A 26,010-nucleotide genomic window follows, 5' to 3' on the forward strand; every position below is an offset into this window, starting at 1 on the left:
TGAATCAAGCTGAGTTAACCAAGCCAGATGCCGTACTAGGTGGAAGCAGTAGTGAGAGGTAATGAGACGTCTAATAAAATATCCAAGATGGCCGCCCATGAGGGCAGATTGGAGTTGGAGTCTTCAGTGGTCTAAGATGGCCGCCCGATGGCAACATGGGAAATGGATTACTTTGTGTAACTAAACTATAGGTGTCAAACTCCAGTCCTCGAGGGCTTGTATCCTGCATGTTTTTGAATCACACCTGTAATGGAGGTGTCGGAGTAGCGTCCAAACTTGTGACCTCCTTGAAAGGACTGTACTTGACTGATTCAGAGGATCCTCAATCTTATCAGGTTGTCCGGCAGAACATAAAGACGATGCACACTCTCATGCCACTCTTTATTTGTATATAATGTTCTATTTATTTATCTGGGTTGGTGTGTGTGTGTTTCTGTGTTTGTGTGTTCTGTGTGTGTTCTATGTTTGATTGTGGGTGTGTGGTCTCTGCAAAGGAGAGCAGAGAACATTCACTAAACATTGATAACTAACATAACTAACATTGTACAATATGTTACATCATATGCTCATATGACTCTATATTAGCTTAGAATAACATAAACAACACAGGCAAACATACCGTACAATGATAGGAAGAATGAATTCAACCCAATCGTTCCAAAATGTGCGTTAGGTAGGAAAGGGTTAATGGAGCCGAATAGATTTGAGTGGGCGGTGACGTCACTCCCTTACGGCGTAAGGATCACATTGGCACACACGGCAAACATGCGACAAACACGCACATTTTGTGGATGAAACTTTAACGTGAATACTAAAAGTGAAGTATGAAAAGTACGGTATATTTGCCTTTAGCAATTATACCAAACTTAGGTGCAATAACAACTTAAGACATTAATGGACAAAGTGAAGCAGTGCAAACGTAAACATGTATCCAAAACCACGAACGGACAACATATTCAAACTGTACTTACATTCTCATGGACGCACGGAATAATAATGAAAGGAATGAGATAATCCACAGAATGATTGAAAGCAGAAAAAATGACTGTCCGTTACAACGATACCTGCCGACTACCGGTGAAAGAGCAAAACAACCTATGATAGTGTAAACAGAGTCCTGATTGGTAGTGGAGGAATGAAACACAACTTGTGATTAGTTGCTAGGCGGTTGCTAGGAAGATCACATGACCACAGGAGAAACATGTCCAGACGTAAATAGTAATAACAGAACGATTCAAACACGAAATCGTTAAGTATAATCAGAAACTTCTTAACAACACCATTCACTTAACATTAGACAATTTTTACGGTACAAAAACTTGAATTGTAGCTGAAAGTTGAACTGTAAACGTGAAACGCGATTTGCCCGAACCGGGACACGGACATGTTGAAGATGACAACTCTACCACTGGGCCACTGGGGGGCAGTGTAAGACCACATTGTGAAAGCTTGAAATATAGGGAATGAAGTATTTTTGAACGTGAATCTATGAAGAACTACGAATAATACAAAGTTCAAAAACTGAAAAAAGTTCAACTGTGGAATGAAAAGATGAAATGAAAGTAAGAACAGTTTGAAAAGGCTAAATTCTTTAAATATGAATAGTATAAAAAACGTAAATTGTAGGAAAACGATGAATAGTTGAACCTTGAAAAATAAAAAAAGCACTTCACGTGAATATGTGGAATGATATGAAGTTCGAACGGCATGAATTGGATGAACTGGGAAGGAATTGAAACCAAAAAAAAAATACTGAATTAACTGAAAAAACAACACTGAATGTGTGAAAAGGCACAGCGGGGATCGAACGCACGAACATGTAGTAGATATACGTCAACAGAACGTCTGAGCCACGGGAAATGACGAAACCGTGAACGCTTTAAAAGGAAGTAGGAAGTACGCTCCAATCACGTAACATTAGGCCGTTTTTACGGTACAAAAACTTAAATTGTAGGAAAACGATGAAAAGTTGAAACTTGAAAAATAGACCCGCACTAACTAAAAAAGACTCACACAACTAAAAAATGACGCAGCCTGGGATTGAACCCACGAACATGAAGTGCGAATGCCGTACACAAATCCCATGCGCCACCGAGACATAGGAAATATCGAAAACGTTAAGGTTTAAAAATAAAGCACGAAGACCAGCCCATTCACTTAACATTAGGCCATTTTTACGGTACAAAAACTTAAATTGTAGGAAAACGATGAAAAGTTGAAACTTGAAAAATAGACCCGCACTAAACATGAATATGTAGAATGATATGAAGTTTGAACGGCATGAATTGGATGAACTGGGAATGAGTTGAAACGTACCTAAAAAACGGTCGGAATAAAAAAAAAAAAAAATAATAATAACTAGAAAATGTGCAATTTCTGAAGAAATTGCGTGTGAAGGTGAAACCGTTGAAGGTTTGGGAGGTGAAAAGTGGAATTACGTGGAACGATTGAATGGTGTGAATCTGTGAAGAAATATGAATACAAAGTTGAAAAACTGAATAAAAGTTGAACTGTGGAATTTGAAGATATGAATGAAAAACTGAAAAAGTTGAACTGGAGAATGAAGTGAATCTGTGAAAAATTATGAATCCGACAAAGTTGAAAAACTGAGAAACTGAAAAAAAAAACGAATGTTTGAATCGTAAAAAAGTGTGGATGATCCGAAGTAAAAGCAGAAGAGAAAATACAAAGTTTTTCAACTTTGTATTATTCACAATGCTTCACTGTTTCAAGCAATCCACAATCCACCTCATTCAAATCCACCTCATTCAAATGATTAGCTCATTATCAGGAGTTAAAAAATGATGCCTAAGCAAACTTTTCAGTTTTTTTAGTGCTTGAAATATGAATAAAACAAAGTTGAAAACTGAAAAACTGAAAAAAACTGAATGTATGAATCAAGCTGAGTTCACCAAGCCAGATGCTGTACTAGGTGGAAGCAGAAGTGACAGGTAATGAGACGTCTAAGAAAATATCCAAGATGGCCGCCCATGAGGGCAGATGGGAGTTGGAGTCTTCAGTGGTCTAAGATGGCCGCCCGACGGCATCATGGGAAATGGTGTACTTTGTGTAACTAAACTGTAGGTTTCAAACTCCAGTCCTCGAGGGCTTGTATCCTGCATGTTTTTGAATCACAGCATTCACTTAACATTAGGCCATTTTTTACGGTAGAAAAACTTGAATTTTAGCTGAAAGTTGAACTGTGGTATAATGGTAATGTGAAGAAATATGAATAATACAAAGTTGAAAAATTGAACAAAGTTGAACTGTGGAATGATGTGAATGTGTGAAAAAATATGAATAACACAAAGTTGAAAACTGAAAAAAATCCGAATGTTTTAATCTTAAAAAAGTGTGGATGATCCGAATTAAAAGCAGAAGAGAAAAAACAACTGTAAACGTGAAACGCGATTTGCCCGAACCGGGACACGGACACGTTGAAGATGACAACTCTACCACTGGGCCACTGGGGGGCGGTGTCAGACCACACTGTAAAAAAGCTTTATATAAAGGGAATGAAGTATGTTTGAAGGTGAATCTGTGAAGTATTACGAATAATACAAAGTTAAAAAAACTGAGAAAAGTTCAACTGTCGAATGAAAAGTAAGATGAAATGAAAGTAAGAACAGTTTGAAAAGGCTAAATTCTTTAAATATGAATAGTATAAAAAACGTAAATTGTAGGAAAACGATGAATAGTTGAACCTTGAAAAATAAAAAAGCACTTCACGTGAATATGTGGAATGATATGAAGTTCGAACGGCATGAATTGGATGAACTGGGAAGGAGTTGAAACCAAAAAAAAAATACTGAATTAACTGAAAAAAAACACTGAATGTGTGAAAAGACACAGCGGGGATCGAACGCACGAACATGTAGAAGACATACGTCAACAGAACGTCTGAGCCACGGGAAATGACGAAACCGTGAACGCTTTAAAATGAAGTAGGAAGAACGCTCCAATCACTTAACATTAGGCCGTTTTTACGGTACAAAAACTTAAATTGTAGGAAAACGATGAAAAGTTGAAACTTGAAAAATAGACCCGCACTAACTAAAAAAGACTCACACAACTAAAAAATGACGCAGCCTGGGATTGAACCCACAACATGAAGTGCGAATGCGGTACACAAATCCCATGCGCCACAGGAGATATCGAAAACGTTAAAGTTTAAAAATAAAGCACGAAGACCAGCCCATTCACTTAACATTAGGCCATTTTTACGGTACAAAAACTTAAATTGTAGGAGAACGATGAAAAGTTGAAACTTGAAAAATAGACCCGCACTAAACATGAATATGTAGAATGATATGAAGTTTGAACGGCATGAATTGGATGAACTGGGAATGAGTTGAAACGTACCTAAAAAACGGTCGGAATAAAAAAAATAATAATAATAATAAAGGTGGAGAAAAACATAAGTGTGAAGGTTTCACCTTCACACAATAATAAAGGTGGAGAAAAACATAAGTGTGAAGGTTTCACCTTCACACAACTAGAAAAAGTGCAATTTCTGAAGAAATTGCGTGTGAAGGTGAAACCGTTGAAGGTTTGGGAGTTGAAAAGTGGAATGATGTGGAACGATTGAATGGTATGAATCTGTGAAGAAATATGAATACAAAGTTGAAAAACTGTAAAAAAGTTGAACTGTGGAATTTGAAGATGAATGAAAAACTGAAAAAGTTGAACTGGAGAATGATGTGAATCTGTGAAAAATTATGAATCCTACAAAGTTGAAAAACTGAGAAAAGTTGAACTGGAATAGTGTGAATCTGTGACATTAGGCCTAATGTTAAGTGAATGATGTGATTCAAAAACATGCAGGATATCAGCCCTCGAGGACTGGAGTTTTAAACTCCTGTTAATGAATGAGCTTATCATTTGAATGAGGTGGATTGAATGAGGTGGATTGTGGATTGATGTGAAACAGTGAAGAAATGTGAATAATACAGAGTTGAAAAACTGAAAAAAACTAAAACGTATGAATCAAGCTGAGTTAACCAAGCCAGATGCTGTACTAGGTGGAAGCAGTAGTGAAAGGTAATGAGACGTCTAATAAAATGTCCAAGATGGCCGCCCATGAGGGCAGATTGGAGTTGGTGTCTTAAGTGGTCTAAGATGGCCGCCCGATGGCAACATGGGAAATGGATTACTTTGTGTAACTAAACTATAGGTGTCAAACTCCAGTCTTCGAGGGCTTGTATCCTGCATGTTTTTGAATCACACCTGTAATGGAGGTGTCGGAGTAGCGTCCAAACTTGTGACCTCCTTGAAAGGACTGTACTTGACTGATTCAGAGGATCCTCAATCTTATCTGGTTGTCCGGCCAGAACATAAAGACGATGCACACTCTCATGCCACTCTTTATTTGTATATAATGTTCTATTTATTTATCTGGGTTGGTGTGTGTGTGTTTCTGTGTTTGTGTGTTCTGTGTGTGTTCTATGTTTGATTGTGGGTGTGTGGTCTCTGCAAAGGAGAGCAGAGAACATTCACTAAACATTGATAACTAACATAACTAACATTGTACAATATGTTACATCATATGCTCACATGACTCTATATTAGCTTAGAATAACATAAACAACACAGGCAAACATACCGTACAATGATAGGAAGAATGAATTCAACCCAATCGTTCCAAAATGTGCGTTAGGTAGGAAAGGGTTAATGGAGCCGAATAGATTTGAGTGGGCGGTGACGTCACTCCCTTACGGCGGAAGGATCATATTGGCACACACGGCAAACATGCGACAAACACGCACTTTTTGTGGATGAAACTTTAACGTGAATACTAAAAGTGAAGTATGAAAAGTACGGTATATTTGCCTTTAGCAATTATACCAAACTTAGGTGCAATAACAACTTAGACATTAATGGACAAAGTGAAGCCGTGCAAACGTAAACATGTATCCAAAACCACGAACGGACAACATATTCAAACTGTACTTACATTCTCATGGACGCACGGAATAATAATGAAAGGAATGAGATAATCCACAGAATGATTGAAAGCAGAAAAAATGACTGTCCGTTACAACGATACCTGCCGACTGACCGCATACCTGCAAAACAACCTATGATAGTGTAAACAGAGTCCTGATTGGTAGTGGAGGAATGAAACGCAACTTGTGATTAGTTGTAGGCGGTTGCTAGGAAGATCACATGACCACAGGAGAAACATGTCCAGACGTAAATAGTAATAACAGAACGATTCAAACACGAAATCGTTAAGTATAATCAGAAACTTCTTAACAACACCATTCACTTAACATTAGACAATGTTTACGGTACAAAAACTTGAATTGTAGCTGAAAGTTGAACTGTAAACGTGAAACGCGATTTGCCCGAACCGGGACACGGACATGTTGAAGATGACAACTCTACCACTGGGCCACTGGGGGGCAGTGTAAGACCACACTAGGGAATGAAGTATTTTTGAACGTGAATCTATGAAGAACTACGAATAATACAAAGTTAAAAAACTGAAAAAAGTTCAACTGTGGAATGAAAAGATGAAATGAAAGTAAGAACAGTTTGAAAAGGCTAAATTCTTTAAATATGAATAGTATAAAAAACGTAAATTGTAGGAAAACGATGAATAGTTGAACCTTGAAAAATAAAAAAGCACTTCACGTGAATATGTGGAATGATATGAAGTTCGAACGGCATGAATTGGATGAACTGGGAAGGAATTGAAACCAAAAAAAAAATACTGAATTAACTGAAAAAAACACTGAATGTGTGAAAAGACACAGCGGGGATCGAACGCACGAACATGTAGTAGATATACGTCAACAGAACGTCTGAGCCACGGGAAATGACGAAACCGTGAACGCTTTAAAAGGAAGTAGGAAGTACGCTCCAATCACGTAACATAAGGCCGTTTTTACGGTACAAAAACTTAAATTGTAGGAAAACGATTAAAAGTTGAAACTTGAAAAATAGACCCGCACTAACTAAAAAAGACTCACACAACTAAAAAATGACGCAGCCTGGGATTGAACCCACGAACATGAAGTGCGAATGCCGTACACAAATCCCATGAGCCACCGAGACATAGGAAATATTGAAAACGTTAAAGTTTAAAAATAAAGCACAAAGACCAGCCCATTCACTTAACATTAGGCCATTTTTACGGTACAAAAACTTAAATTGTAGGAAAACGATGAAAAGTTGAAACTTGAAAAATAGACCCGCACTAAACATGAATATGTAGAATGATATGAAGTTTGAACGGCATGAATTGGATGAACTGGGAATGAGTTGAAATGTACCTAAAAAACGGTCGGAATAAAAAAAATAATAATAATAATAATAACTAGAAATAGTGCAATTTCTGAAGAAATTGCGTGTGAAGGTGAAACCGTTGAAGGTTTGGGAGGTGAAAAGTGGAATTACGTGGAACGATTGAATGGTGTGAATCTGTGAAGAAATATGAATACAAAGTTGAAAAACTGAATAAAAGTTGAACTGTGGAATTTGAAGATGAATGAAAAACTGAAAAAGTTGAACTGGAGAATGATGTGAATCTGTGAAAAATTATGAATCCTACAAAGTTGAAAAACTGAGAAAAGTTGAACTGGAATAGAGAGCAGAGAACATTCACTAAACATTGATAACTAACATAACTAACATTGTACAATATGTTACATCATATGCTCACATGACTCTATATTAGCTTAGAATAACATAAACAACACAGGCAAACATACCGTACAATGATAGGAAGAATGAATTCAACCCAATCGTTCCAAAATGTGCGTTAGGTAGGAAAGGGTTAATGGAGCCGAATAGATTTGAGTGGGCGGTGACGTCACTCCCTTACGGCGTAAGGATCACATTGGCACACACGGCAAACCTGAGACAAACACGCACTTTTTGTGGATGAAACTTTAACGTGAATACTAAAAGTGAAGTATGAAAAGTACAGTATATCTGCCTTTAGCAATTATACCAAACTTAGGTGCAATAACAACTTAGACATTAATGGACAAAGTGAAGCAGTGCAAACGTAAACATGTATCCAAAACCACGAACGGACAACATATTCAAACTGTACTTACATTCTCATGGACGCACGGAATAATAATGAAAGGAATTAGATAATCCACAGAATGATAGAAAGCAGAAAAAATGACTGTCCGTTACAACGATACCTGCCGACTGACCCGTGAAAGAGCAAAACAACCTATGATAGTGTAAACAGAGTCCTGATTGGTAGTGCAGGAATGAAACACAACTTGTGATTAGTTGCTAGGCGGTTGCTAGGAAGACCACATGACCACAGGAGAAACATGTCCAGACGTAAATAGTAATAACAGAACGATTCAAACACGAAATCGTTAAGTATAATCAGAAACTTCTTAACAACACCATTCACTTAACATTAGACAATTTTTACGGTACAAAAACTTGAATTGTAGCTGAAAGTTGAACTGTAAACGTGAAACGCGATTTGCCCGAACCAGGACACGGACATGTTGAAGATGACAACTCTACCACTGGGCCACTGGGGGGCAGTGTAAGACCACACTGGAAAGCTTGAAATATAGGGAATGAAGTATTTTTGAACGTGAATCTATGAAGAACTACGAATAATACAAAGTTCAAAAACTGAAAAAAGTTCAACTGTGGAATGAAAAGATGAAATGAAAGTAAGAACAGTTTGAAAAGGCTAAATTCTTTAAATATGAATAGTATAAAAAACGTCAATTGTAGGAAAACGATGAATAGTTGAACCTTGAAAAATAAAAAAGCACTTCACGTGAATATGTGGAATGATATGAAGTTCGAACGGCATGAATTGGATGAACTGGGAAGGAATTGAAACCAAAAAAAAATACTGAATGAACTGAAAAAAAACACTGAATGTGTGAAAAGACACAGCGGGGATCGAACACACGAACATGTAGTAGATATACGTCAACAGAACGTCTGAGCCACGGGAAATGACGAAACCGTGAACGCTTTAAAAGGAAGTAGGAAGAACGCTCCAATCACTTAACATTAGGCCGTTTTTACGGTACAAAAACTTAAATTGTAGGAAAACGATTAAAAGTTGAAACTTGAAAAATAGACCCGCACTAACTAAAAAAGACTCACACAACTAAAAAATGACGCAGCCTGGGATTGAACCCACGAACATGAAGTGCGAATGCCGCACACAAATCCCATGCGCCACCGAGACATAGGAAATATCGAAAACGTTAAAGTTTAAAAATAAAGCACGAAGACCAGCCCATTCACTTAACATTAGGCCATTTTTACGGTACAAAAACTTAAATTGTAGGAAAACGATGAAAAGTTGAAACTTGAAAAATAGACCCGCACTAAACATGAATATGTAGAATGATATGAAGTTTGAACGGCATGAATTGGATGAACTGGGAATGAGTTGAAACGTACCTAAAAAACGGTCGGAATAAAAAAAATAATAATAATAATAAAGGTGGAGAAAAACATAAGTGTGAAGGTTTCACCTTCACACAATAATAAAGGTGGAGAAAAACATAAGTGTGAAGGTTTCACCTTCACACAACTAGAAAAAGTGCAATTCCTGAAGGAATTGCGTGTGAAGGTGAAACCGTTGAAGGTTTATGAGTTGAAACGTGGAAAAATGTGGAGTGTTTGAATGGTGTGACTCCGTGAAATGCAAAAAATCAAAAGTTGAAAATCTGAAAAAGTATGATTCATAAAAACTGAATACTGTACTAAGTAAGAACATTTTGAATAGGCTAAATAATGTGAATGTGAAAAATTCAAAGTTGAAAACTGAAAAAAGTTGAACTGTGGAATGATGTGGAATGTTTGAATGCTTTGAATAATAGAAACTGATTAATACAAAATAAGAACAATTTGAATAGGCCAAATAATATAAATGTGAATAATACATTGTTGAAAAACTGAAAAAGTTGAGCTGTGGAATGTTGTGGAATATATGAATGGTATAAATCATAAAAACTGAATACAAAGTAAGAACAGTTTGAATAGGCTTATAATACGAATGTGAAAAATGCAAAGTTGAAAAACTGAAAAAAGTTGAACTGTGGAAAGATGTGGAATGTTTGAATTGTTTGAATAGAAACTGTAATACAATAGTTACACCATACAAAATGTCACAGCATGTGGTGCTGCTTTTTGAGATTGGAAGATTGGAAACGTAGGAGCGACAATATGAGGTGTTCTTAACTTGACCATGAAGGCTGTCACCCGTGGGAAGGCCCAGACAATCTGTGGCGTATGTAATCAATTGTCAAAAAGCCTCCTCTGCATAACATATACACACACACGAGTGCGCGTGCACACACACACACACACACACACACACACACACACACACTATCTACCAACAGCCAGCTAGCTAGTGAAAGAGTGAGAATGAAAGATCAAGAGAAAAGACTAAAAATGTAGGGCCCATATTTAAGCATTAGGAATTGAGAAAATAGTCCCTTTTGAAATACTTCGTTAATCTACGGAACTCTTTAAAGCTTTTTGCTGTTAAAAAAAAAAAAAAAAAAAAAAAAAAAAAAAAAAAGGAAAACCTGCATTGGGTGAAGAATTACACCATGTGTTTTAAAACTTCATAATTCTATGCTTATAAATGATGAAATTTTTAAAATGTCCTAGTAAAGTAATCTTTACAGAGCATGAATTTGCTGTAACTTCAAACGATGCACAAGGCTCATTTCGATACAACGAAGGTATTGTGTACTTAGACATTGTACCTTCGCAAAATTTTCGGTGTGGTTTTGTGCTGTGCATGTGACAATAATTCTCTGCAAACTCACTCCCAAACAATTGACATACATGAAGACAATTTTATTAACCAAGAAACAAAACAAACAAAAAAGTCACTCATCTGTAACCACATTTGTACAATGACCATTAGAAAAGGTTACATAGAGTGGCAGGCCATCGGAGGGAATTTGGGGAGGCTCCTGAAAGGCCTTCTGCCATACCTCCAACGACATCTTTAAAGTCTTCCCTCCGGCCTGGAGCAACTCTACGTCAGTCCACTCCACGTCCCAGCCAAAGATCAAAATCTTCTGTGCGCACATATGGCCCTGTTGAGTGGAAAGATTAAATTCAAATTCATGAGAAAAAAAAAAAAAAGCGGTTAAGGTGAATTTTAGACAGATTTTTATGCCTTAATATCTAAGCATGGGATTTAAGACCATCTTTATTGGACTACGTACACATCTAGCTCAACGATGGGGTCTATAAATAGGAAGGCACGTTTTGAATAGAAGACACAGAATAGAACCAGTTATCTACTCACATCAATTTCTGTATACTGTGTGGAGTGAAGGCTCAAACCATACTCATTGACCTTTGCAGTTAGAGTAAATATGTAGGTTCCCCCCAACTCTAATTTATACAGGTTGGCCTCCCTCCACAGGGTGACCTTGATCGCCGCCTCATCCTGCAATAGGTTGAAAATAAATAAATCACACTTTACTTGTGAAGTGCAACAGGAAGATTAAAATGGGGGTACTTACTTTTCTTATGGTGATTTGCCGCATGGGTACCGGCTGCTCCCTGCGAAGTTTCACCATCCGTATTGGACGGATCTTGAGAGGACAAAATTAATATAGAAACAAAGTTAAGTGTCACCGAAACAGTACTTTTCTTCCTCCCGTCACCTTAGGGTCTGTGTATTAGAGAGAGAGCGAGAGAAATACATGCACACGCTAACACTCACACGCACACACAATTAGCATTTACCTCCAAAATGAGAGGATGTGGAAGTATAACCGTTAAATGTGTGGATATTTTTTTGTATTCTTGTATAGATTTACAGAGCCTTCTTTGTGACTATATGAACCCATGTGCCCCAGTGTGTATACAAGTACATGAGCGACTCAAACTTACATCAGTTATTTGGCCATTCACTGACACCATCCCCTCAGGAAGCCGATGAATAACTTCCTGAGGGGATGATTCAAGTGATGGGGGGTAGAGAAGAGTTTTGGCTTCATCCTCCAATTGAGGGGTTGGGTTTATTTGGGGGCCGGAAAATATTTTTGTGCCTCGCCTGCAGAGCAGCAAGTTGGGGCTGCTTTGGCTGACCGCGCAATTTAAAAAAACATAGCTGTTGCCCTCTGTGACTTTTACTGCCAAATGTTCGAAAAGAACCAATTTGTAAGTGTTTTCTCCATCACAGAGGGCAACAGCTATGTTTTTATGGCAGCCCTCCATTTTCAGAGTGCCGTTTGGTGACAGGCTCCACGACGTCGCCGTAGATTTAGGCCGGAGAGCGACCACTTTCGCTTTCAGCATAGACATTCTGAAAGAGAGAAAGACAAGTGAGAGGCCCGTTTTTTTCTTTTATACATTGTAAATGTGTGGAAAGTTGCTGAAACAGTACAAAGTAGTACCAAGTCTCAGACAAACTCATTAAAAATGTAGCAATAAAATGAAAGACACTTTCCACTTGAATGGCTAAGGGGAAGACCACAAAGCAGCTATTTAAATGACAATGTAGTAGTCAGTTTAATTATACAAAACAATTAAATTGTTTTATATTAACATTATAATACAGTTTTTAATGCGACAAAATATCGTTTGAGTAAGTCAATGAAGTTGAGAGCAATTATTTTTAGGTTCCATTCGGTGTCAGTGCTGAGCGACAAAACGCAGCAGGTCTGTAGCAGATCTGTGCACAAGCAGAAGCTTCCACGTGCCAATCACGTTCATTGTGAGTGAAGACGCGGTGAGAACACTTCTTTCGGGCGCATGTAAAAAAAAAAAGTGACCAACATATTCTAGTGCTTAGGACTGGTTTATTGTGAATTAAAATAATTGATTCAGAATTTAAAAAAAAAAAAAAAAAAAAAACACCACAACAGCCACCGGAAAAAAAAGAAAAAGACTGGCAAATGCAATCAATGAAAGATAGCAATTGTGAAATATGTGGGTTAGGAGAGCATTAAATAAATCGACATTTCTAATTATTTGTTGGCTACCAGCAGTTTTTCTCCAAACACTTGTTACAATGACCCCTACTCCTAGGTGATTTTTCCTCCAGCTGAGTTCTTTTTTTTTTTAAATCCCCCACGTGCCAGCTTGCCGAGATGTTTTTCCACAGGCTCCCACCGACTTCTAACAGCTTTTACAGAACATAATGCAATGTTCCGGAAAATAAAGCTAATACTACATATTTTGAAATGTGCAGCAATGCTTTCTATATGAAATATTTTCAAATTTTGTGTCGCTTTAATACATTGAGTCGTCCAGTCACCCCAATGTAGTTCGCAGATTTTAAAACGGAAATTTCACAAAGAGGTACATTCACTAGGGAAAACCGAAACACGCAGGACAATATTGTGGGGAAAGTATGCAGCTCTCTGTAGCCAAATTGCTTACCTCTCTCTTGCAAAGCCTGTGAAAAGTGAGCTAATGAGAGGTGAGCCCCTTTTTAAAGCAGTCCCGCACCTTAAGGCGGACAGCTGCAAATTATCAGTTATAATTATCAATTAGACGCTTACTCACGGGAAGGGGGATTTAGAAATTAAAACGGTAAAGGCCGCAAAACTGTTATGGCTGTTGTGCATCCTATCTCAATGCCTTCAGTGATCACACATTTTTTACTATTTAAAAAGCGTAATAATAACATCGAGAAGCACACAAGGGCTTGGCAACCGGCACCTGTGCATCCCCCTTAATTAGGTAATGAAGCCGCACGTCCTTTTTTTGTTAAACGTTTTATTTTTTTCCGCTCTGTTTTGAGGGTTGGCATTGTGAGCGGTTATTGACCGCCTCGGCAGTTTGTGTTAAATGCGCTCCGAGATTTTGCTTCTCCTTTTCTGCGCGACGAGGTTTGAGTTCATTTGACCATAAATACCCAATGTTAAGCGACATCCGTGTTTCAACAAGTTTATGATCGCGCGCGTATGCCAAAAGACAACAATTTATAAAGTAAAATGGAACACAATTCCGTGTCCTTTAACAGGGGCACTCTTAATTGATTCAGCTAGACACGTCATAACCTTTAGACGATACTCGATTTTAGTAATATTCCTGCATGTGTGCGAACAAGGATGGACTTGGGCATTGGTTAGTCTGACTGCTTCTTTTATTGAAAATAATGCCGTAGCAACCTCAGCTAACGCGCTATCGCGATTATTGTAAAATAGGAACACATATCCGTGCGTCAAAAATTGGTTTATGCGGCTGACGGATCAAACTTCCTCGAATGGATTCGAGCCATTCTCGGGGGAAAAGAGGCAATCGGACAGTTGGATATTCCTGAAAAGTGCCCATCGGGAGAGATTAGAAGTGGGTATGCGCAATACTTATTATACACGTTAGTGGGTATACTTAATACACACTCCACTGTGCGCGGACATTCACTTCCCGTAATGTGGGATAAAGAAGCTGATGGCTTAACCCCAATAAAAATGGATGTAATATAGCCGAGATCAGACCGTGTAGTATGACTTTATTTAAAAATATTTATGAATTGGAAAAAAAAGACAGTGTTCAATGGCAAAAAAAAACAAAACAAAAAAAAACATTTATGACTGACTAGGAAGGCACAAAAAACATAAAACACGTACTAGGATGGACATGGACATGGCATAACAGTGAGTTCCCCGCATTTAGTAGCGATGAAGCAAACTGTCAACTAGCAGTAGGATCATGCCATGTTTGGCAAACTTCAAATTCTATGGGAGGGGGGGGGGGGTACAGATTGTTTCGATTCTAGCAATTCTTGAGAGAAAAGAGGCAATCGGATATTACTGAAAGGTGCCCATCAGGAGAGATGAGAAGTGGGTATACGCAATACTTATTCTGCATAGAAGTGTGTATACTTAATATGCACTCCACTACACCACTGTGCGCTGACAGTTTGCTTCCCGTGTAGTGGGATAAAGAAGCTGGTTGCGTACCAGGCTACATTCGTCCAAGTTGAGATGACTTGCTTTTGGTTGCATTCAAATCGGGCAAGGGACACGATACCAATACGTAGGGATCATTAGCTTCACCGCTCCACGCGATAAATCACAATATTAATTAGCCAATTACGTATTGTTTTCCTGGAGAGCAGTAGGCGTTCCTAACATGTCAACAAATTACCATATTAATTAGCCATGTGCTCATTGGTTGCGCTTAGTGGCCACAATAGGAAGCCTGTGGCGCTTGTGAAAATTGAAGAATGGATGGAAGGAAGCGTTTCATCTGCTGTTCTTTTTCTTGCTTTGTCATCGTAGTACCTTTTTTTGTTTTGTTTTTCACTTGTTTTCCCACATTTCAAACCCAAAGCATGAGTTTTTTCAACAAAAGGTTGTCAAGCCGACTGTGGACAAAATGATGTTTACGCACAGGTACACACGTTTGTTTATCAGAGTGCCATATATTGTCAGAGGTATGATGTGAATTAGTTACATTGCAAGTGCATTACTTCACAAAAGTGTTGCGAGAGTTGTGCGCTGTAATGTGAGTAGACTGCAGAGCTTTGAGTGCAACATACAGTCACCGCTCAGTACTCAAGAGGAAAAGATTAGAGGTCCCAGTCGTACTGACTGCTTCATCCAAGGTCCTTGTAGTAGATGAGTGTGAGCAGTCCAGGTGTTGCAACAGGTTGCCTTACCAGGTTTGAAGAGGGCAAGGGGGAATTCAAAAGGCGTGATTCATTTTGATTCTATTTTCTGTTGAACTAAAGTAACAGAGCACTTTGTCTGAAATACATCAGGTAGAAGCAGAATGGAAAAAACATCTCTGAAATTTGATACCTTAAGAAAATCCCGAGGGAACGCAATGTCTTTGCGGCATTTAAAAACCTGGCCGTATAACACCAAAGGTATGACACTTTTTTTTTTACTGTAAAACACTCAAGTATACTGGCAGCATAATCGATGTAACACTGAATGGTGTTGAATTGGATGCTGTATATGCAATTTGAAAAGTAATTACTGGAGCAATATTGATTGGTAGAATATGTTTGAACACAGTGGGAAAAAGTGTACAATATGTTTGTTGTTTTTTAGTGTCGTATAACCCGTTTTGTGACTATGCACTGAAATGCCACCTTGCACATATAACAGAAGTGCTGCATCATAGAGTCCATTTCAGTGTTTTAGGTGGTGTCATACAGTGGAAAGATAGAATTCCATCACACAAACTGTGCTGAAATGTCTTCATAAAGAAACAAGGATAAAATAATTGATGAATAGATAAGAAATGCAAATAAATATTAAATAAATGAACAAGAATTTTCGTCCTATAGCAGCAAATGTGTTTCCACTGGATGACACATTTTATTTATTTATTTTTAACTATGAGGCACTCGAGTATGCTGGCTGCTTAAAACCTTAATCAAAGTAGGGCTGAGTGACGCTGAACTGGATGTTTGATATAAAGGCTGAAAAATCATTGCGAAGAAGCTTTGAAAGAAACTGGTTGGTAGAATATCCTTAAAAACAGTGACGGTGTGCAGTGTCTTGTTTTCTGTAGTTTCAAGGAGTTTCCTGTTGAATGACTACACATTTAAATATTATAATTTTTACACCTACGATATAAGTGCTGCATCTTAGTCCGTTACAGTGTTTTAGTCGAGGGAGTATGATACAGTGGAAAGTCATCATCCTAACTGCAGTAAATTTTTTACGATGAAGAATTTGATATTGCGTATATGAGTAGATGCACAGAGTAATAATTAAAAATTAAGTGATTGGAGACAAATCTGGTCTGAAAGCATCAACAGTTGTTTCCACTGTATGACACTTTCATTTTTCAACTGTAAAGGACTCAAGTATACTGGCATCATTAAGATGTAATGCATGCAAAACTGATTGATTCTGAACTGAACGTTGGCGATAGCTGAAAAATAATACTAAGAAGAATCAGGGAAATGGTTGGTAGAACAGGCTTGAAAACAGCAGAAACGGTGTGCAATTGATTTTTGTCTTCTAAACGTGTTTTCGTTTTGTGACTGTACATTTAAATGCCACCTTAAACCTAAATCGGAAGTGCTCCGTCATAGAGTCCATTACGATGTTTTAGCTGAGGGTGTATCATACAGTGGAAATACTAAAGGTCATCTCATAATAACCGCTTTAAGATTTCCTAAAAAAAGAATTGATATAATAGCCGGTGAACAGGTGCACAAAGACTTAAATAAACAAAACAAAATTAAATGACTAGAAACAAATCTCTAAGATCAAACAAGCTTGGCAAAAATTGAAAGTGTAAACCATTGAAAAACGAGACATGAACAAACATTCATTGTTTAGTGATGTGATGCACTACTTATAGCTTGAATGTGTCAGAGTGAGAGATTGTATTTATGTTATGGAATACAATATTAACATGTTACACGCAACATTGTCTGTGTCAACGGCAGTGGTTGGATTTTGGAGCAGATTTGTTCTCATTCCATAATTTGCAAGGGCTGGGATTGGCTGGCAAACAGTTGAGCGTGTCCCACACCCACTGCCTGAAGACAGCTAGGATAGGCACCAGCATTTTAGCGCGCCGACAGATAATGGATGAATGGATGGATCGGATTTGCTAGAGTAAACGTTGACACAGGCAATGACAAATTGAAGAAAATGTGCCTCTCAGAATGCTTGTTTGATCTCAGAGATTCAACGTAAAATCATGAGTGTGGTACATACAAACTTATGTAAACAAATGCATGACTGAATAGGTATTTCATACAGCAACCTTTGTAGAGCACACGGATGATGGCAAAAACGTATCTACGGATACGTATCATGTAGGTTGGATCGGGGGACTAGGACTGTTCTTTTCAATGCATGAACAACAGTGCAAGAACAGAAAAATGAATTGCATCCTAAGGATAGAATGGTGTCAAGGACTTTATAAACTCATCAGCAAGTCGCATGATGAAAACGTGAAGAGGGCGGTGAGGACGAAAGCTGGAAAAGATAATGCTGCTTTTAAAACACCGGTTAATGGCAACTTGGCTACTCTAATTGGCTACTTACAAAGTAATCCGCAAAAGTGGCGAGCGCTTGGTTGTCTGCGGTCTTCGTGTTGTGGCACCTGCTTTCTTTTACTTCTTCACCGAACCAGGATTACATGATGCTGACATCATCATCTTTTCATTTTCTATAGTACAGCAAATTAGTATATCACACTCATGCCCAATCAAGTAGAGTGACATGAACAGAAAACACTCACATATGTGTTCCTGTGATTCTGCTCCGAACCTCTCTTGCTCCTGAACAAAGAGCCTGATAAAAGTAGAAAGAAAATATATACACAACTTTCACTGGCTTCAGGAAGAAAGATCAGTTTAATGATGACCTGCTTACCTTGAAGAGAGGAGAAAGCAGAATTGGTTTGTTCCAGATGAAGACAGATCCTTGACCAAGCAATACAATGGCTCATCTACTTGGTGGCAAGCTTGCAGCTGTTCTTTGGATGAATGCGACATGCGGAGCCACAGGCAACAGATGGACAACATCGGTCAGGAAAAATAATAGATGGGACAAAAATTACTTTTACCGCCTTTACAAAAGAAGATAGGTTTAATGATGAGCTACTTACCCTTGCCGACCAAAAAAAGAAAATGTCTTGAAGAGAGCAGAAAACAGACTTGGTTTAATCCAGAAAGAAAATGCCACTGGACAAGCCTGATGATGTCTGATCAAACACCTTGCACGGTGGTGACGTTCCAGTTGTTCTTTGGATGAATGCAACATGTGGATCCACAAGCAACAAGTGGACAACATTGGACTACAAAAATGGAGCACAATACATTAAGGGGGTGGCAACAAAAGCTGATAAAGATCTGCATATTTTCACTTTTGATTGACGTATATTACACGTTAATATTTATTATCATTATTACTATTTTAAGAGGAGAAATATCATCCATGGCACAGAAAGCGTTAAATGACATAGTTCACGGCAACTTACACCAGAAAGAAGAGAAGTCCTGATTGTCCGTCACCCTGGTTTTCAAGGCAGTGATCCACGATGTATGTTTTTGGGCACCCATTATTTTACTCTGTGAAAAAAGGGGGAGACAGAACTGTTAAGTGGAAATACATAAAACATATTAATAGACTTGGCGTGGTCTTACAATAAATTGCAATATCTTTAAAATTTAATTCCCTTTAATGGCATGGCGGTAAAGTCATATGTGCGGCTTCTGTTCTGATACAGACGGCTCGTTCTCCTGAACAAATAACCTGTTAAAAATATATGAGACAAAATCTATTTTGACTGACTTTACAAAGGATGATGAGCTATTACAAAGGATGACGAGCAACTTACCTTTTCCTACCAATAAAAGAAGACAGTCTGAAGAGAGCAGAAAACAGACTTGGTTTAGACAAGAGGGAAACTGTCAATGGTCGAGCATGATGATGTGTCTTCAAAATCGTTGGCGAGCTTCCGGCTCTCCTTTGGACAAATGGAACATGTGGAGCCACGGGCAACATGTGAACCACTTAGATCTACAAAATAACAAAATAGATGGCGGTGAGGACGATAATCCAAAAGTTGGGCATACCTACAATTGGGTTTAACTGACATAGTTCACGGTAACTTACACTGGAATGAAGAAAAGCCCTGCATGGCTGCCACCTAGGTTTTCAAGTCAGCGCTCCATGATGTGAGCATCTGGGCAGCCACTCTTCTACTCTGTGAGAAAAAGGGGAATACAGGACTGCTGAGTGAATATTTCCGTGCTGCTGCAGAACCCAGATAGGTTTTGGCTCTGTCTAACTTTATAGTTATATTTAAATTTCCTAACCATTTCGTTTTTTGCAACGGCATGACATAAGATTATGTCGCCGACGTACAATCAATCAGTAGACACATACCGATGCACTCCATTCTGAGATGAACAACCATCTCTCCATAATGACAGACCTGTTTTAAGTAGAGAGAGTAAAATTATATCACTTACAATCGACAAAAAGATATATTATAGTGACCTACTTACCTTGTCTGTTTTCTGCTCTCACCTCATGCTGGCAAACAAACCAAAAGGTGATAATACCACTAAACCCTCCCATCAACTTGACCCTCCGTCCGCAGAAATCTTTATACTTTCTCTTTTGCGTTTTGTCTCTCACCTCCTCACCTTCCGCTCACCTCACACACATGCTAAATCCACCTTGACCGCAGATTTCAACCCATCGCATGTCAACATATCATTCCACCACTCCCTCCCATCGACTTGACACTCCATCCTCCATTTATTATTATTTTTTTCGTTGTCTCGAAACTTGACTCACCTCCTACTCACCTTCTCACACACACGCGTGACCATCATCACCCCGGATTTCATTCCATCACAGGTTAACATTAGGGCTCCATAACACGACAGGGACAACTCTTAATGTGCTAATTGGACATGACTCACCTTTCAGTGTGTAAAACACAGAAGACAGGATTGTGATAGCTGTAGTATGTTCGCAGGACACCTGAATGAACTGCGCACTGAGGTCGGGAGACAAAAATGAGGTCAAGCAGTGTGTTCTTGTCAGTGGTACTCGTATTTATGAGCTGTGTGTAACCCTTAGAGACAAACAGTTCCATAATGGGCTTGTGTGAGTCTGACAGCGCATCTTCATTGAAATCTCCGCATACCAGGATCTGATGATGGTCCATCACCTCCAGAGAGTACAACAAACTTTCCAAGTTTGGCAAAAAAGAGCGCAGACTCTGTCCCGGAGGCCTGTACACAGCAGCGATGAACATATCGACGGGAGGTTCAAGTTTGACCACGACAAATTCGATATCGGTGACGCCCTGGATGTAGATCGTTTCGTGTGCCGGAATGCGTTCTTTCACCCAAATACCTACGCCGCCGCCACGTTTCGTCGCCAAGTCGGGACAATTTGAATGTGAGACGCTCCGGTTCCGGCGGAACGCCGTGTAGCCTTCCAAGACGGCATTTCCAGTATCCGCCGACCCCTGGAGGTGTGTTTCTGTCAAGCACAAAACGTCAGCAAAGTGCAGCTCGTGGTGACATTTGATATCCCGCGCATGACAACGCAGCCCTTCGGTGTTGTGATGGACAACGACCAGGTTGTCGGTCGGATCTAGAGTGGGCATAACGTGAAGGAGCGGCATCACGTGGTCCAAAGACGCGTCCGTCATCTCGGCTAGAGCGGCCGTTATTTCTGGGTTGGCGTGGATCCTTTTCTCGTCCATATGCAGCACACAGAGCCCGCGGAGAGACGTCACTCGGCTCAGGGCGACGTACGCCATGCCGTGCTCAAAGATGCCTTCCAGCGACACCACCGCTTCGGATGTGGTCATACCTTGGACTTTGTGGATCGTGCAGGCGAACGCGAGCTTGATGGGGAACTGCAAACGCACCACTCCTGGCCGTTTTAACTTCTCCTCTTGCCTGGCGATGTAAACGGTGTTAGCAGCAGCACCCGCATTTTTCGCAGCTTCAAGCTCCAGCCCAAGTTTCTGAACGCGTGCACCGTCGGCATAATGCACCAATTTGACAACTCTTGCAAAGGAACCGTTGCACAAACCCGCCTGCACATCGATATTGCGGGTTACCATAACCCGAGCGCCGACGGCCACCTTTATCGAGTCCGGCAACTCGTTCTTTGCCCCTTGGACGGGGACGGCTTGTCTCGCCATTCTGCCAGTCCTTTGGTCTTTCTTGTAGTCGTCTGCGTCGATGGTCACAATTTCATCGTGAAGCAGATTCAGCATCTGACTGTTATGGTCATTGACCTGCTTGTTGGTGGCGAAAACATGCAGAACATCCTTCGGGCGGTTCTCCGGAGCGGCGTAGGTCGTAGCCAGCAAAGCTCTGTCCACTTCCGACAGCTCGTGGGACTTCTCCTTGACGCGAAGTCGGTTCAACAGTTCGGCGAACGGAACGTCATCCTTCTGCCTCATGATTTCGGTCAGCGTTATCATTTCGAAGCTGTCGCGCCAAAGGTCCAGCCTGGTGGGATCGTAAACACACAAAGGTTTGGACTGTCTCACCGGAGGGAGCTGATAGAAATCCCCGACGGCGATAACGGACATGCCGCCAAACGGTAAATTGATTCCTTTGATTTGCTTCAACCTGGCGTCGACATACGCAAAGAGGTCTTTCGACACCATGGAGATCTCGTCGATGATGAGGATTTCGGCGAGCGATAGCTCCGCTCTCACTTCGTCCAGTTTGTTGCCCAGGCCGCGATACGGGGGTTTGAGGCTTCTCGGCAGTTTCAGTAGGCAGTGCAAAGTCGTACCTGAAATGTTGAAGGCCGCGGTGCCGGTGAAGGCTGCGAGAATTACCGTCTGTTTGGAAATGTCCGCTTCCTCAGCAAGGCGCGGCAGTCTGCGCAGTATTTTTGTAGCCTCTGCGTGAACGCATTTAATTAAATGTGACTTCCCCGTTCCGGCGCCGCCGTTGACGTAATAGAAGAACTGACGCGGTTTTAAGCCAGACACGCGTCGTATGCACCAATCTCTGACCAGGTAGAAGGCACACGCTTGCTTCCGGTTAAGGTTCCGATACATGTCTCGCAATAGGGCCGGATCGATGAGAGCGGCTTCCGTCGCGATGGACATTTCCGGTACCTTGGACCTGACGTTGTAGTCTGGTACGTTTTCTTCCACAGCGTCGCCGGGATCATCTCTTGCGGCGAGTTCCTCGATGCACTCGAGTCTTTGCAGTTCGCTTTCCGGCGCTAGCTGACACCACTCGTTCAAGATGATGCCGCCTTCCTCCACCTCTCGGATGGCGTCGTCAACATCTCTGCTGTGCTTCTCATACTTCTCTCTGTTCCGGTCGACAATTTGCACAACGGCCTCTGGGTGCTCGGCGGCCGGCAACTGTACAAAGGCATGGTCGTGAAACAACTTGTACGTAGGATAGTGGCTGGACTTCAACTGGCAGTCGGCACGATGGGGCAGGTAGAGCTTGAGCAACGTGCAGTAAAATTCCTCTGGATTTTTTTCCTGCGAGAATTTACAGTATTTGATGACGGCGTGTTTACCTATCCTTTTTTGGACATACCCCATGTCGTTCAGCAGGGGGAAAACATTTGTGCCTTTCGCTTGTTTGCCGTACACGATTCTGCAGGTCGAGGCAAAATCGGCCAAGCACATTGCTTCGAATTCCTCCGTTTGAGGTCTGCATTTATACTTTTCCGGCAAGCCGCTCATCCACACTTCGACGGACTCGTGCGTTTTGCCCTCGAGGTACGAGAGGGGATAACTCATTTTCAGCGCATTGTCACTGGTTTGTACAAAAACCACACTGCGGGACGCTTGCTTCATGTGTAGGGCGCATACGCGCGCGACGCACTCTTGCGCGCTCACCTCTCTTTTCTTGGAGTACGCTTGCATGATTTGTTTCATCTCGTCGCTCTCGTTGACATTTTCGCAGCGGGAGTTCTCGATCACCGATTTCAGGTACTGGCTCAGGCCGTGTTCAGCTTTGCTGATGTAGCTGCAGATGTAGGTAACGCAGGAATAAGCGTTCAGAATGTACTGAATGTCCATATTCGCGTCCCAAGCAAGAAGCAGATGTCGATTGTAGTTGTTCACCCAGCAGTCTTTGGGCTCTCGCTTGAGCACGACAGAGGTCTTTGCGGCAATCGAGTACAAACATTCCATGTACTCGTCATCGGTGAGCTGGCACTTAGCCAGTAGCTGCGGCAAAGTCAGAGAGGCCGTTTCCGGTTCGTTCAGCAAATTTTGCAAATCTGCAAGCTTGGGGTTTGGCGCCGACCGCTTCTCCTTCTCTGGATTTTCTCCATCGCACTCTTCACGTCTCATGATCATGGTTCTCTCGCACGGCAGTTTGGGGAAACCGAAACGGCACTGCGCGCCGGGTGCTTTGACGCACGTCTTTGAATGAGACTTACTGTGCATCTGAACCTCTGTGACTTTCCGATGGAGTTCGGGTTCCTTTTCCGGATCGGGCAGCTCGGAGGAAACGTAGCGCGACACGAAATCGCAGATCTCTTGGTCTGAGGCCTCCTCAAAAACGGGGGCGCCTTCAACCCAAATGAGGCAATGGATGTGCGGACTTCCTCTGTGCTGAAACTCCAATCTGTAAAAGTAATCGACCACTTTTCCGACAGGTCGCGCCGGAGAAAGGAGCAGGTCTCTAAACAGAGCTTCCACACGTTTGTCAAACATGCGCATCGTCGTCACCGGATTGCTGCGGAGAATTTCGCACTTTGCGGCCCAGTCGAGGTCGGCGAAAATCACCCGTTCACCTTGCTGCGCTTTGATGGCGGTGATGACTTCTTCCCAACGCATTTCGGCAGCCGAGAACGTGCAGAAGAACGTGGGTGTGCCTAGCTGCCGAATCATGGCAAAAAGGTCCTTGAGACATTTCTCCCAATAGGCCGGGGTGCCCCTTAACGGCACCATGAAGCGGACGGCGTCTTTGCTGTGTATCAGTTTTTCAACTTCCAGTTTATCCTGCAACATAGCATTGTTTATTCGTCGACCGTCTCTTGTAAAAGGTTTACCTTTGCGTAGCTGTATTCTTATGCTTGATGTGGCCTGGTGGATTTCAGTCACAAACTGAGCAAAGAACAAGTAGTTAGCATCTCTGGCAAAACGTTCATCCACGCAGGACAGTCGGGCTTTGAAATACTTGCTCGGCGTGAGTTTAATCTCCCTCTCTTCATCGAGAGTGTTTTCCCCGGTCGGGAACTGGACCGGAAAAGCCATGGCCTCAAGTTTGGGAGTCTTGAAAAAGCTTACCGGGCTATTCCTTTCTGCGGGAGCAACGGAGTAAATTCCCTCAGTGAAACTCATAATTTCTTTCGATACATCGTTAGGTTGGAGACATGATTCAAATATTACGCCACCACTGGGTTCATCTGCTTCTTGCTCATTTTGGGCACGTTGCTGCGGTTCGTCACGCTCGCCATTGTCTTTGTCATCGTTTGTTTCTCGGAGAGCATCACTCTCAAATTTGTTTATCTGGACCAGATCTTCCTCATCAAAGTCACTCGTATTCATTTCGTCTTCAGAAGAGCTACTTTCATCGTCGGTGCGCGTCGGGTCACAAAAGTCAGGGTCGTCGCGAATGATTATGTCGCTGTACTGTGGATGGACCTGCTTCAGTTTAATCAGAGCACGTATTAGGTTAGGCCAAGTGACAGTTTGAAATACCTGGTGACCTTTGTAGCAAAGCCGTCGCTTCAGCTTCACTCGCAAAACTTGGGATTCTCTCCTGGGTCGTGGCAAGACGTTGACTGTCTCTTGTACTTCCGATGGAACACACACAACATTTCCACGAATGGCTCGTTGCTGACCTTTTGGAAGAGGAAAAATTTTGGCGAAAACTACATACTTTGATATGAGATGCCTCTCCAATATGTTCAACCCGCAAAGTTCATTCGGAATATCTGCCAGTTGGAGATTGTTAGCGACTGCTAGCGCTGGCATTTTGCCACTTTTGAGATGTGCGAAGCAAGTGTGACAAATCCACTCTTGTTTTCTTTCCTCTGGTACTTTGCACGATGGATCACATTCACGGTGACAAATATGAAGAAATTTTCCCGTGAGGCAGCTTTCGACAACATGTTTGTTTTTCTCAAAAGAGCGACGCCGACAAATGCGCACTTGGTTCGCGAATAATGCTCGGTGACAAACAGTGCAGACAAAAGTGGGTCCAAATGTAATTTGCCTTTTGAAGAGCTCCACAGATTTAGTGATTTCACAATTGATTCTGTCATTCGATAGTTGCTTTATCACTTTGTATTTTTTCAAAATTTTATTTGCGCAACGCAACACGTTTGTTCTCGATGAGTCGTACTTTGTTTTCATTGCCCGTCTCATGATTTCCTTATGTTTGGATCTGAATCCAGGATCATTTCGGTAACGGTTTGTGATGTAGAAGCACTGTCGGGCTTTAAAGCCAATGTCGTTCCGATACCTTTGCTTAATGTAAAGGCGCTGTCTAGCTCGAAACTCGAGGTCATCCCGATACTTTTTTGCAATGTAAGAGCACTGTCGGTCTCGAAACTCGAGGTCATCCCGATACTTTTTTGCAATGTAAGAGCGCTGTCGGTCTCGAAACTCGAGGTCATCCCGATA

The 26,010-nt window shown here is 41.0% G+C and overlaps 1 protein-coding gene across 1 annotated transcript; it reads right to left on the reverse strand.

Moving 5' to 3' along the window:
- Window positions 1-14,440: 14,440 nt before the first annotated feature.
- LOC148420551 (uncharacterized) lies at window positions 14,441-24,930 on the reverse strand. The gene is made up of 12 exons (XM_088422017.1): window positions 24,777-24,930; window positions 23,269-24,683; window positions 19,803-23,142; window positions 19,530-19,620; window positions 19,252-19,433; window positions 19,058-19,166; window positions 18,892-18,982; window positions 18,520-18,708; window positions 18,285-18,382; window positions 18,151-18,203; window positions 17,955-18,078; window positions 14,441-17,885 (listed from the first exon to the last, which is right to left on the reverse strand). The coding sequence occupies exons 1-3, from the start codon at window positions 24,928-24,930 to the stop codon at window positions 20,344-20,346; spliced, it is 4,368 nt and encodes a 1,455-aa protein (XP_088278143.1). The 3' UTR covers window positions 14,441-17,885; window positions 17,955-18,078; window positions 18,151-18,203; window positions 18,285-18,382; window positions 18,520-18,708; window positions 18,892-18,982; window positions 19,058-19,166; window positions 19,252-19,433; window positions 19,530-19,620; window positions 19,803-20,343.
- Between the last annotated feature and the right edge of the window lie 1,080 nt (window positions 24,931-26,010).

The sequence above is a fragment of the Hippichthys cyanospilos genome, chromosome 8, assembly GCF_059441005.1.
Source record: "Hippichthys cyanospilos isolate Australia breed blue-spotted pipefish chromosome 8, RoL_Hcya_1.0, whole genome shotgun sequence".
NCBI lineage: Eukaryota > Metazoa > Chordata > Actinopteri > Syngnathiformes > Syngnathidae > Hippichthys > Hippichthys cyanospilos.

Excerpts from the sequence above, each read along its gene's own strand:
- LOC148420551 (XM_088422017.1), bottom strand. The coding sequence starts at position 24,930 with ATGAATACGAGTGACTTTGATGAGGAAGATCTGGTCCAGATAAACAAA. Across the intron at positions 24,684-24,776 it reads AGAAGCAGATGAACCCAGTG|AAAGGAATAGCCCGGTAAGC; the intron begins GTGGCGTAATAT and ends TTGCTCCCGCAG. Across the intron at positions 23,143-23,268 it reads CGTACTCCAAGAAAAGAGAG|GGCAAAACGCACGAGTCCGT; the intron begins GTGAGCGCGCAA and ends TCGTACCTCGAG.